General features: G+C 35.6%; 1 protein-coding gene across 1 annotated transcript; it reads left to right on the forward strand.

The window, feature by feature from the left end:
- Positions 1-11,305: 11,305 nt before the first annotated feature.
- LOC135217543 (uncharacterized) lies at positions 11,306-12,544 on the forward strand. Its single transcript, XM_064253511.1, has 2 exons — positions 11,306-11,762; positions 11,895-12,544. The coding sequence occupies exons 1-2, from the start codon at positions 11,306-11,308 to the stop codon at positions 12,542-12,544; spliced, it is 1,107 nt and encodes a 368-aa protein (XP_064109581.1).
- The last annotated feature ends 594 nt before the right edge of the window (positions 12,545-13,138 follow it).

Here is a 13,138-nt window from a genome sequence, read left to right on the forward strand (position 1 = left end):
ACAGCAAAACTTTTTACAGAATTAATTTTTAATTCTTCTAATGTAACAACAGAAAACATTCGTGGAAAAACATCTTTCAGGCCGAAAGAAATTATTAGTTTCACTAAGAAAATGAATACTTGATTAAATGAAACTTTAAATTTCCCTTTGTCTAAGTTCAACGATCATCATCGTCGAAATATTTGTACTTTTATAATTGGGAGTATGTTCGTATGTTAGTTGGAATTAGGTACATTTGTAACTTATTGTTGAATTATAAGATCAAAAGCAATTTGTATATATGATGCCGTCTATGAATGTATTGTAAAAATATTATTTAAATAAAAAAAAAGAGATCAGTGTAAACAGAAATGTAACAAAGATAGTCAACAAACACAACAATGTTCACTTGCACAGACACAGGTGTTAGAACATGAAATGTGTGCTGGAAGTGGTATATTTCCTCACAAGAACTATGATCCTTAGCATTAGCATGGACGTTTTGTCTAGAATGGTAGCCGTGGTCAAGGTGCCTTCACTTAATAATTCAGCAGGTCTTTAACCTAAAAGTTGTTTTGTATGTCCCAAAAAATTAAAAGTCTGAGGTTACAACAGATCCAAACCTTGACTGTGAAAGAGCAGTTGCAGTAGAGCAATGCTAGAATTAGACCAAAATCAATGGACTGCATTTTTTTTTATATAGATAATATGGATAAGTCTCATTTTGGGATAACACCAAATGCAGGTCATAAAGGTCCTTAAATGGGAACAAGGCTGGAGAAGGGATTTTCACCAGATGAAAAATGCTCAGCTCTCCCAAAGGTTTAGTTCTTTTCTTATTATCATAATATTGTAAAATTAAGACAAAATCTCACTTAAACCTGTTTATATGTACTTTAACTTATGCAGCAGTATCATGTGAACATTCATGGACAACCAGCTTTAAGATGCTTACTTTCTAGAGATATCTAGAGGCCCCCGAAAAATAAGTGCTTAACAATAGTATTTCGTTGCATGGTACTAATGTTTCTATCGTAAATACTGCTCGGGAGCTTGGCATAAATAGAACAACCGTACACACACACACACACACACACACACACACACACACACACACACACACACATATATATATATATATATATATATATATATATATATATATATATATATATATATATATAGTATCTATATATTATATATGTGTGTATGTGTGTGTGTGGCAACATAGGGAAAGAGAAACATAATAAATTTATTGAAAGAAATGGAGGACAAACCCATGGTTGCACTTCTGTTGAAGATCATCATTGAGTGGTCATTGAAGGAGCTCTGTCTAACTCCCCTGACAACCGGTGTTCTTTTAAAGAGAGAACATTATGTTCTCCCTTCAAGTTGATCCCCAAAAACCATCCGTAATGGGAACAATCTTCCAAGAATGGGGAAGAATACCAATTTCACAAAGGTTCTCTATCGAATGAATGAATAATTAATAATTATCTGTCGTCGTGACTACCAGGATCATTGATGCCAAATGAAACCATTTGGGCAATTAATTTGGGGAAAATACACACACAAACACATAAAAAACTTAAAATTCCACCTCAGTTATTTTTACTACAGCTTGCACAAAGCTGCTACATAAACACTAAACAACACCAAAGCTAAATCATTATTATTATTATAAAAATAGTTTAACCAGACCACTGAGCTGACTTTCAGCTCTCATAGGGCTGGCCTGAAGGATTGGATAAAATGCAAGGTCTAGGCCAAAGGCCAGGAACTGAGACCAAATAGATCATGCAGTATAGCAAATCTTAAAGGCACTGGTAGCAATATATAATATTAAATTGGCGGGTTGATAACCTTAGCTCTTGCCAGTTAGAGATAGATGCAAAGTGCTGGATTCTTCGAAGATGCTGAGATAAAAAAAAAAAAAAAAACCAAAAGCTTACCAGTGCACAATTGAGGTCATTGATGCATTCCAAAAGTTCTTGAGTATGTACATCAGTTAGTGGGTGTGAGTTTGTTATGTGTGTCACAGAAAATGACATATAATCTCTGGTATGTGAATTAGCAGAGGAATTGGACGCCAACTGTCAGAGTGGACAACAGTGTTTTCGGTGTAGGAGAGGCGTCGGAGGTCCATCGAAAAAGGTAAGGTAAAGTGGAAAACTTTGGAAAAGTTAACATTTGAAGTGACAATTACTTCAGTTCTAGAGAAAGGGAAGTGCGATGTGACACACATTTTATTGACGAACGACGAACTTTAATGTTTAATGGTGTGATAATTATGGTCTCCTCATTTCAGATGTATTCCAAGTCACCATATGAAAAATGGGGTTTCTCTAGACAGTTTTTTTGACTTTGATAATCTATCAATGTTTGGACAGAAAGAAAAAAGGTGGGTACTTACTTAAATATGATTTTGGGAAGAATATGATAGTTTAACATTTCTTTTTTTGGTTATTCTTAACTCATTTTATTCCATTTTCATATTTATATTAGCCTAGTTTGATACTTTGATTTTCAGCTAACTTCAGAGATGACATTCAACATGAAAGGTAAACCATGTTACCAGTTAGGAGATTTTCATTTGTTTAAACGAGTGTCATTTTGACCTCATAATAGGTTTTGGTTGTCGACCTTGGGAATTGGTGCATGTTTATCTTTTTCTTTTATTACTTTTGTGTCGGTGGTTTTGTATGGGCATAAATATGTCAATGTTACTGAGGTCTAGGCAAATCCTGAAGCATAAGAGTTACCATAAAGAAGGCAAAATGGCCGAAGCAAGTACAAGTCAGGTGTTAGTGCATACGATAACAAACACAAATGCAGGAGTTAGCCCTTTTCGAGGCATTGCTGATGGCATTCTGTCCCAACCAGTGCAAATTTTTATTGAGGGAGTGAATAACTATTTAAATGCCAAGAGAATTAAGGATGTTACAGAGGCATTCACAGAGGCAAAAGCCTTGTTAGATTTCAATAAATGGGATTTGTCATTTAGATGCCGTAGTTTTCAGCACGCAAAATGTCGGTCATGGACTGAATTACAAGCATTTTTAAGGGGTGCTTATGTCTCGAAAGAACACGGAGATATGGCAAGAGATTTAAGATGGCTGTACAAAATTAGAAAAGGGACAACAAGCCTTATTGAGCACAGCTCAAAACTTTTTGACTAAGCGAGAGAATGGATACAGAAATTGAGAAATTCCATGTGGGTAAATGGGAATAATGTCTCACTCGACAATTTACATAAATTACTACATTTCGCAAGGCTTCTACACGACATCCCAGATGCAATCATAGATAGTTTTGATGAAAAGATTAAACCTACATCAGACGAGGAACTAATTTATCCCCAAATTCAGAAACATATGTCCAAATATCCCACTGTGGATAGAACATTTTTTAATGGGACCAGTCCAAGAAATACGATGCAAAGAAACTCATATTTTCATTCTCCCCGTTTTTGTGCAAAAATGGAATATAATAGAGGATCGATCGTTCAAAGGCAAGAACAGTTGCATTGCTACAATTGTAATAAACCAGGGCACACAAAGAAAGTATGTGAAGTCAGATATTGTGGAATGTGTAAAGTGTGGATTACTGTTGGCAGGCTTGTCCTCAGAAATTCGGGAGTTATAATACGAGAACTTCCCAGGCAGGTCACTTAAAAGGACAAAGGGATCAGCAAAATTTTTGGAAAGCCGGCCAACAAAAAAAGTACAGATGATTTATATGTGCCATTGTGGTCTCATGGGGGATGCCCCAGAGCCCAGGCCGATAGTATACGGAGCATTGGAGGATGTGGATATCCCAATTTTTATAGACACAGGGCACGTCTGTGAATTTAATGGACCATGATCTGTATTAATCCATGTTCTCCCATTACCATTTGAAACCCTCAACGGAGATGGTGTGTGATGTGCAAGCCCATAGATTAAACACCCTGGGTTTTGTTAGAATATGATTTACTCTGGGGTCTTGGTGGATGAAATGAGAACCACGGCCAGCTTTCTCAATATAAAAAATATAGTTATATGATGCTGCTTGGAGGCAAATGCTTCACATATGGAGGTTTTCAGCCAGCTGCAGTAAGACTTCTAATGCCGAGTGCATTTTTCTAAATCCCCATTATGAGGGTGAGAAAATATTATTACGCTCCAAATACCAGATAAATCTTATTTCACCATTTTTTCCATTAGCTTGCATTAACAGCAAGTTAGTGCTATTGGTCGATAGCTAGCCACTAAAAAAGTCTTGGCCTGGTTTAACAAAAGGTAAAACAAAAGCCAATTCCCATATGGCTAGGTAGCTACTTTCATGCCATAATCTATTAATTATACTTATTATGAAGAGTTTTGTATTTTTTGAAATATGCCTGAACATTTGATAGGGAATTTCATCCGGACCAAGGGCAGTTTTAGTGCTGTTTGCTAGGGCAGCATCAAAGTCCCTTTCTGTACAGGGTATATTATATAGCTCAACCTTATCTGTGGAAAAGTCTAATGGCAGTTGTTCCTCTCTTCTTCTATATTGATATCTAGGGAAACTATCAGATTTTTTAAAACTTGAGCACAATGATCGGTGAGTTTATCACTTACATCTTTTGCGTTGGCGATGAGGTTGTTATTAACTTTAAGTACTGAGGGAGGACTGGGAGTAAATTTCCTGGCAATCTTTTTTACTTTCTTCCATATACTGCAGATAGGTGTTCGGCGATTAATGGAGGATACAATGATACCTATGACTGACTTCTGGCAGTTTTCATTGCCTTTCGAAAACGAGCTCTATTCTATTTATATATTACCATATTTGCTATGGTTCAGAGTCTACGATAATGCTGAGTGATTTTCTTGTGACTCGGTGACAGTGTGAGCTCTTCAGACCACCATGGGACTGGGTGTCGCCTAAAGAGACCTGTTGGTTTTGGTATAGAATGTATGCCTGCTGTATGGAATGTCCCATTTGATAAATCAATTGCATCATCTGCTGTTTGGAAGTCATTTGCATCACTTTCTATTTCGCTTACATCTTTAAATTTATTCCAATCTGCTTTTTCAATATTTCACCGTGGAGATCTTTGAACTGGTGGGTCATCATTGGAATTTATTATTATGGGAGCACGGTCATTGCTTTGCCAGTCATCATTTGTCTTCCATCTGAAATCCATCGTGCAATTGGAACTAGATATTGTAAGGTCTAAGCATGAGACTGCACCTGTCTGGATATGATAACGAGTGGGTTCTTTAGTATTTAAAAGTCCCAAATCTTCATTTTCTATCATGGAAGCTATAATATTCCATTTTTGATCTGATGAAGAAATGGTCGTGGAAGCTGATGAAGTAAACCAATTAGCTCTTCTCGAGTGATGGGATTGTTTGGTAGAAGATAAAGTGAACAGATTGTGTATTTTCGTCTTAAGTGAATTTGGACCACAACAGCCTGTAAAGGTGTACTTATTCAGATTTGAAAATAAGAAAGATGCCTGCGAACATAAATAACGCAACCTCCATGTCTTCCCACTTCTAAATTATATTGTGTTCTATATGGTATATAGTCTCTTGGCCTGGGTGTGAGGACATCAAGCATTATTTCTTGTAAACATACAGCAATAGGGGTGTATTCATTGAGTAAGACTTTGAGTTCCTCATATTTTGCACGAAGTCCCTGACAATTCCATTGTAAAATTGAAGAGAAGGTGTCTATGATTTGGAGGGTAGTCCTCTATTTAAGGTCATTTTGAATGGTTAGTGGATGGGAAGCTTTGCTTGTAAGTTTTGGATAACAAGTGTTTGTCTTCGCCAGCTTGCTCGTTGAATTTGATTTTATCCTTTGTTGGAGTTAATGGAGGAGAGGATGAGGGTGTTCTTACTCTTGTTTTTTTTCCTCTAATTCCATTAAATCAGGCAGAGATTCCGCCTGAGATAATACAAAAGGAGGAGTAGAGAGAAGTTTGAGGGAGATATCCAGTTTATTACATGGAATGTTTTTAATATCTGTATTGGTCGTTCGTGCTCTAATCTTCCTAGGCTGAGCACTTGGCCCAGTATGTCGGGCCACAGGAGTAGAAGCATCCTTCATTGAGGATGAGAAAGGATCAACAGATTGGAGTGGAGCCCCAGTGGTGGAATGTTGGACCGCAGGGGCAGAGGTATCCTTCATTGAGGATGAGGAAGGAGTACCGGACTGAAGTGGAGCCCTTGTGGTAGTAAGAGCTTTGGAATAACACTTGGCTCTTCCCAAGAATCGTTTTGCACTTCCAATACTTATATGCTCTGTGTATGCTTTATTAACTGCTGCTGTTTCAAGTTTAAATTCTTCACATATTTTATCAACTGATTTGTGGTCTAGCTGACAATTAATACATTTAGGTGTATCTGAGCATGGGCCATGTTCTAGGACAGAGCAATTATCACACGTATTATTTTTACAAACTTTTGATGGATGTCAAAATTTAAAACAATTAAAACACTGTAATGCTTTTGGATGAAAAGGTCTTACTAGCACTCTTTCATTTTCTATTACTATTTGAGATGGTACATTACTGTCTTCAAAAGTAGAAATCATCATATTGCTATTTGGGACCTTTTTACTTTTCATACAGTTGGTGGACACATATCTAAAATTTCTGCTTCGGTAAACTCGTACAAGTCTTTATAAAAGACAACACCTCTTCCATAGCTAAAATTTAGGTTATTATTATTATCAAAGTAGTTTAACCAGACCACTGAGCTGACTTTCAGCTCTCATATGGTTGGCCCGAAGGATTAGATTAAAATGAAAAAATCGTGTCTAGGCCAGAGGCTAAGCTCTGGAACTGAATTGTTTATTCGGTGTAATGACAAATGAGTGAAAATTAAACTAAAAACTGCACAAAGGCACACACTCACACTGGAACACATGCACACAATAAATACATTTACTCACGTATCCAGATTTTCATAAAAATAAAATTTGAACAAGTTAAGTAACATTCAAAAGTTGTTTTTAAAATTCATTAAATAATCTGATAATTTTCAAATTTTCAAATTTTACTTAGGTTTATATTTTATCAACTAAATTACACTTCTTCAAGAACATGAAAATAGGCAAGAACTTAAAAATAGACCGAAAATACAGAGCTTTTTTAACAAGATTTCTTTCATAGATCTGTATCCAAATGTCGACAGTCGTTGCTGGTTGTACTTTGGGCATTCGCATGATACATGTCTGACAGTTATAACCACCTTGCACTCTTGCTCACTCAGGTTGCCTATATGAGGACGTGTCAGAATTACTTGCGCATGTCTCTCTCTTTGATATGAACTCCATTTTCCAACATCAGGTTTTATTTGTTTTAATTTATCATTTTCAGATTCTTCATTCCAAATGTATTACCATTTCCTTATAATACCCATCTTTACGTATGTTACATAATCAATCATAGGGAGATTCACAATTGATCTTGCCATTTGATTTGCTTCTTTGGCTGCTTTGTCAGCCTCTTCATTTCCTTTGATCCCCACATGGGCAGGGATCCAACACATTTCTACATTTTTCCCAATACTGTTTAATTGATCAATTAATAATTAAATTTGTTGTACAGTATTATTTTTTGGTTTATATCTCTGGATGGCTTCTATGGCACTTCTCGAGTCACTAAAAATCACAAAATTATTGAGTGATGTTTCTTTAATTATTTATATGGCCAAGGTAATTGTGCAAAGTTCCGCTGTGAATATTGAAGCTGTATTAGGTAGAGAGAATTTATATGATTTGTCTTGGAACACTGCAGCATATCCCACTCCATGTTCTGATATAGATCCATATGTGTATATTGCATAATGTGGACCTTTTCAGCTCATATGCTCTACTGTATGTTGTCTATGGTGTGCTGGCATATATGAGTATTTTTTTGATAAATATTTTAATTGTGTGCAAGTTTTCACATTACTCATTATCCAAGGCGGAGGTAATTCTACTATTGGAGGAATTTGTATAATCATATTTAGTGACTTAAACAGTCTTCTAGATCTAATTGGGAAAGGGGGTGGATGATTGTTTATAAATATGTCTCTTAGTTCAAATAATTTTTTTTGTTGGAGAATCGCTTGTCCTAATTCTCAGCACACTCTTCATTATTACAAACTCCCTATGGAGAGAGAGAGGTAGTTCACCATATTCAGCCTGTAAAGAAGAGGTTGGTGATGATTTAAAGGCTCCTGAACATATTCTAAGGCCCTCATTATGAACTGGGTCCAACGTTTTCAGTACTGCATCTGACCCCGAGCCATATATTTCATTATCAAAATCAATGATAGACAGGACTGTTGCTTTATACAGTAATGTAAGGGTTTGTCTATCAGCTCCCCAAGTAGTGTTTGATAATTTTCTAATTAGATTTAATGCTCTTTTACATTTTGATTTCAAGTATGTTATGTGGGGTTTCCAGTTTAAGTGAGTATCAAACAGTAAACCTAAAAATTTTGCAGTTTGTCAATTAATATTCAATGATTTCTGATTTTTAAATCTATTTCTTCACCATTCATCCACCTTTTATCTGTATAAAACACGACTACTTGAGTCTCATGTATGGATAACTTAAATCGTACAGATGAGGTCCATTAATTTATTTTTATCATACTTTTACTAATGATGCGCTCTGCATGTTTAATACGAGAGGCAGAATAATATGCGGTAAAATCATCCATGTATAGGTAGCTTTTAATTCCAGTAGGTAGATTGCTAGGGTAAACAGTGTGCCACTAAGGACATTTCCCTGTGGAACACCATTTTCAAGTGGAAATATTCTGGACAATACATTATCAATTCTCACTTGAAAACTACGATTTGTTAAAAAGTTTTGGATGAACCTAGGTAAATGTCCACGGATGTTGTTATTTTGTAAAGTTTTTAATATAGGGTACCTCCATGTACTATCATAAGCCTCTCCAATGTCAAAAAAGACTGCTACAGTTATTTGATTTTGCTCAAATCCTCTAGGTATATGGTCTTCGAGGTTAGAACGAGAATCTAGCGTAGATCTGTTACACTGTGACCCGAAATGAGTGGGAATCAAAATTTTATTTTCCCGAATGTGCCATGTTAATCGAGCATTTACCATTTTTTCTAGTAATTTGCATAAGCAACTTGTTAGAGAATTGGATTTTTTCCAGGTTTGGGGATAGGAATTATTATTGCTTTATGCCATTCATCAGGAAAAAATTGTAATCAATATGATTTTGCCAGAGGTGCTAAGTGGCAGATCATCTCAAAACAAATACTGTCACCTCCAGGAGCAGATTTATTGCTGTTTGTGAGAGCATATTCCAACTCTTCCATATTAAATTTTCTATTTTAATATACATCTTCTATTGTTTCAAAATTTATTATTATTAGTTCTATATTACTTTTCTTTGTGCGGAAGTGGTCATCTAAATTTCTATCACTACTTACACTTGCTAAGTTTTCTCCTATTATATTACTTATTTCTTTTGGATCAAGTATTCTTTTTCCATCTTATAATATGGCATGTCTGGGTGGTTTCACATGGTTGCCATTTATTTTCCTGAATTTTCCCATATTTTTTGTATGGGAGTATTGTTAGAGTTCTGATACATATTTCCTCCATGTACTTCCTTTCTTAATTTTGCAGATATTTTGTTGTATAGAGGCTTTAATGCATCAATTTCTAGCGACAATATAGTAATTTTTGGTAAAGTACCTTCTAATATTGGTAATGTTTTATTTATTTTACTGAACTTTCTATTCAAATTATCCAATCGTCTCCATATTGAGTGTTTTATATTTATTAATTCTGTTAGCTCATCGGACCACCATGGAACATTATGCTATGTTGGATGGGGTCTCCGAGATCCGTTTGCTTTCCTAATCTGTCAACACGTTTGATAAGCGAGCTCCAGACTTCATTTGTGTTTTGGGAATCTGTCATCATGTGTGATAAGGCCTTCTCCTTCGTGTCGATCAAGTAGAGCACGTGTCTTCTTTTTAACAGAATCGTCTCATACGTGTATGTCTTTGCCGAATGCCACGTGCAGGCTACACATTTTGTATATGAGGTTGCGTAAGATTTCGAAGCTTCTGGAAGAGTTATTGCCCAAAAACATTTTGTCATCTTCCCTGTCCAGTTTCCGCAAAGGAAAAGAATTTCATTATATCTTAGAACCGCGAGGCATTCAGATCTCTCTCTCTCTCTCTCTCTCTCTCTCTTTCTCTCTCTCTCTCTCTCTCCCTCGACATCCTTGAGATTATATTAACGTAACTTAAATTGGTCACTCGTAACTTGAGAATTTCATATTTGATATTTCTTAGAGTTTATTTAGTGTTAAATAGTGTTTTTGTGGAATCTGAACAAACATTGTTTCGTAACAGCGCCTGGTTTTTGGTAAAGTGAAACAAGCCTGCAGCAAAGAAAGAAATTGGTATACCAAAAAGGTAAAGTGTGTTATATTTTTATTAGTTGCAACTTATTTCTAATGGTTATGATGGTTTGGTAAGAAACTAATAACTGATAGGAACAGTGGTTAACTAGTAACTAATAACAGATGGTTACGAAGGTTTGGTGAAAACTGATGGTTACAATGTTTTGAGTGAAAACATTTACACTTTTACACATTGCAAATTTTTGTGTTTTGTGTTTGTTTAATTTTTTGTGTATCTGTTCATTTTCTTACTGAAGTGTGCCTTTTTATTTTATATTTTCCTTTGTATTCACAATTTAATTGACTTAGTTGTTTTCATTGCTTAATCATTGCACATTTAATGAAACTTAACACTTGTGAATTAATTTGCATTTACTTAGAATTCTTTTCAAGTTTTATTATTGTTTTGCACTTGTGAATTAATTTCTAATTTTCAATTATTGCCTAACACTTTTGAATTTCAATTGAATTAATTTTCTTGAATTTTGTGATAAATTAATTTTGATTTAATTTTACTTAATTGATTCAAGAATTAATTAAACTTTACTTTGTTTTCAAGTAACAGTAATTTTCCCTGATATTGTGAATTTCACTTACAAATTTTGAGTTTCATAATAAATTTTTTTATTTAAAATTTTATTATAAGTGTTTTTATTCTAACTAGTATATTTGCATTTGATTATATTGATGTTAGGTAGAAACATAGAGTGGTAATTGATCGGCTTTCCTTCAATTTACTTGAAGTGACTTAGAGCCAGGCATGCAGCACTAACAGAAGGAAGAAAAGAATGCTAATCAATAGGGAGTTGGAAGAGGTTAAGAGCAACAGCAGGCGGGGAAATGTGAGGGCTGATTTTCATGGTATAAATAAAATCAGGAAAGGATACCAGGCCAGACTAGGAATGGTGCGCAGAAAATATGGCGATCTTTTAGTAGATAGAGAGGAAATTGAAGAGAGATGGGTAGAACATTTTAGAACCTTGTTAAATAGAACAGCACCTCTTGAACAGCCCGGGGAGAATGGAGAAATTATATTGGGAGAGGATGGTGAGGAATCAACCACAGAGGAAATTCTAGAAATAATAAATCACCTAAAGACTAATAACTCTGCCGGTCTTGACGAAATTAGTGCAGAACTACTGAAGTATGGAGGAAGACAACTACAAGAAGCAATGGCAAAAATTGTGATTGAATTTTGGAGAAGAGAAGAAATACCTGAAGAATGGGAGGAGGGACTGTTTGTGCCAATTCACAAGAAAGGTGATAGAACGGAATGTGGAAATTATAGAGGCATTTGTCTCTTAACTGTCGGATATAAGATTGAAGCTAAGCTATTGTATAATAGACTGAAAAGACACAGTGAGACCATAGTAGGGGATTACCAAGCAGGGTTTAGAACGTCTAGATCAACCATAGACCAAATATTTATTGTAAGGCAGATCCTTGAGAAATATTGAGAATATGATAAAGACTCTTGGCATGCCTTTATAGATTTTAAGCAGGCATATGACAGTATACAACGAGAGGCATTGTGGAGGATACTGAGAGAATTCAGGATACCAGAGAAGCTTATACGCTTAACAAAAATGTGTTACAGGAATATGAGAGGCAGAGTACAGATTGGAGGGGAAGTAACGGGTCCTTTTGAAGTTGACAACGGTTTAAAACAGGAATGCGCACTGTCTATGATTCCCTTTAACCTAGTGCTGGAATGGGTCATGAGACAAACACCAGAGGGTAATGGAGTACATTTTGGGGAGGCTATGTGTGATAGATTAGCTTATGCAGATGATATTGACTTTTGTGGTGAAAACATCCAGGAAACTGATATAGAAATAACCATTTTTAGAGAAGCTGCAAATAAAGTTGGCCTGGAAATAAAAGAGGCTAAAACAAAAATCTTGAAGGTTTCAAGGCAGGAGAGGATACTGGGTAACATTAGGAGAGGAAATATGGAGTTGGAAGCGGTCAAGAACTTCAAATACCTTGGATCAACAGTTACAGCAGAAAATAGAGTAGAGGAAGAGGTAAAATTAAGAATAGTAGCAGCAGCCAGATGTATTTGGGCTTTGGTCAAAGTGCTCAATAACAATATCTTATCAAGGAGAACAAAGGTGAAGGCCTATACAACCATTATTTGACCAGTGTTAACGTATGGTTGCGAAACCTGGAGGCTGACAAAGGATCTGGAAGTGTTTGAGAACGGAATCTTGCGAAGGATATGGGGACTGGTCTTTGATGTGGAGATGGGGCAATGGAGAAGAAAACATAATAATGAACTGAGGGAAATGACAGAGGTATCCCTGATAACAGTCACAATTTAGGCTCAAAGACTGAGGTGGGGATAGACTAATAAGCAAGATTACTCGAGGACAACCAGAGGGCAGACGACCTCCAGGAAGACCCCGCATGAAATGGTTTGATAACATAAAAAGGGACATGACAGAGCTTGGAGTGGATGGTCCAGGGGATTGGTGGGATGTTGCGCAGGACCGTGGTCGTTGGAAACTTCTCCTAGGGGCGGCAAAGAGCCATGGAGGCCCGCAGCCAGTGGAGTGAGTGAGTGAATATACTATATCTATATATATATCTATATATATATATATATATATATATATATATGTATGGTATGGGTATATATGTATGTATGTATTTATATATATATATATATATATAGATATATCTTATATATATATATATTATTATTATATAATATATATGTATATAGTTATATA

Source organism: Macrobrachium nipponense, chromosome 7 (assembly GCF_015104395.2).
Source record: "Macrobrachium nipponense isolate FS-2020 chromosome 7, ASM1510439v2, whole genome shotgun sequence".
In the NCBI taxonomy this organism is placed as follows: domain Eukaryota; kingdom Metazoa; phylum Arthropoda; class Malacostraca; order Decapoda; family Palaemonidae; genus Macrobrachium; species Macrobrachium nipponense.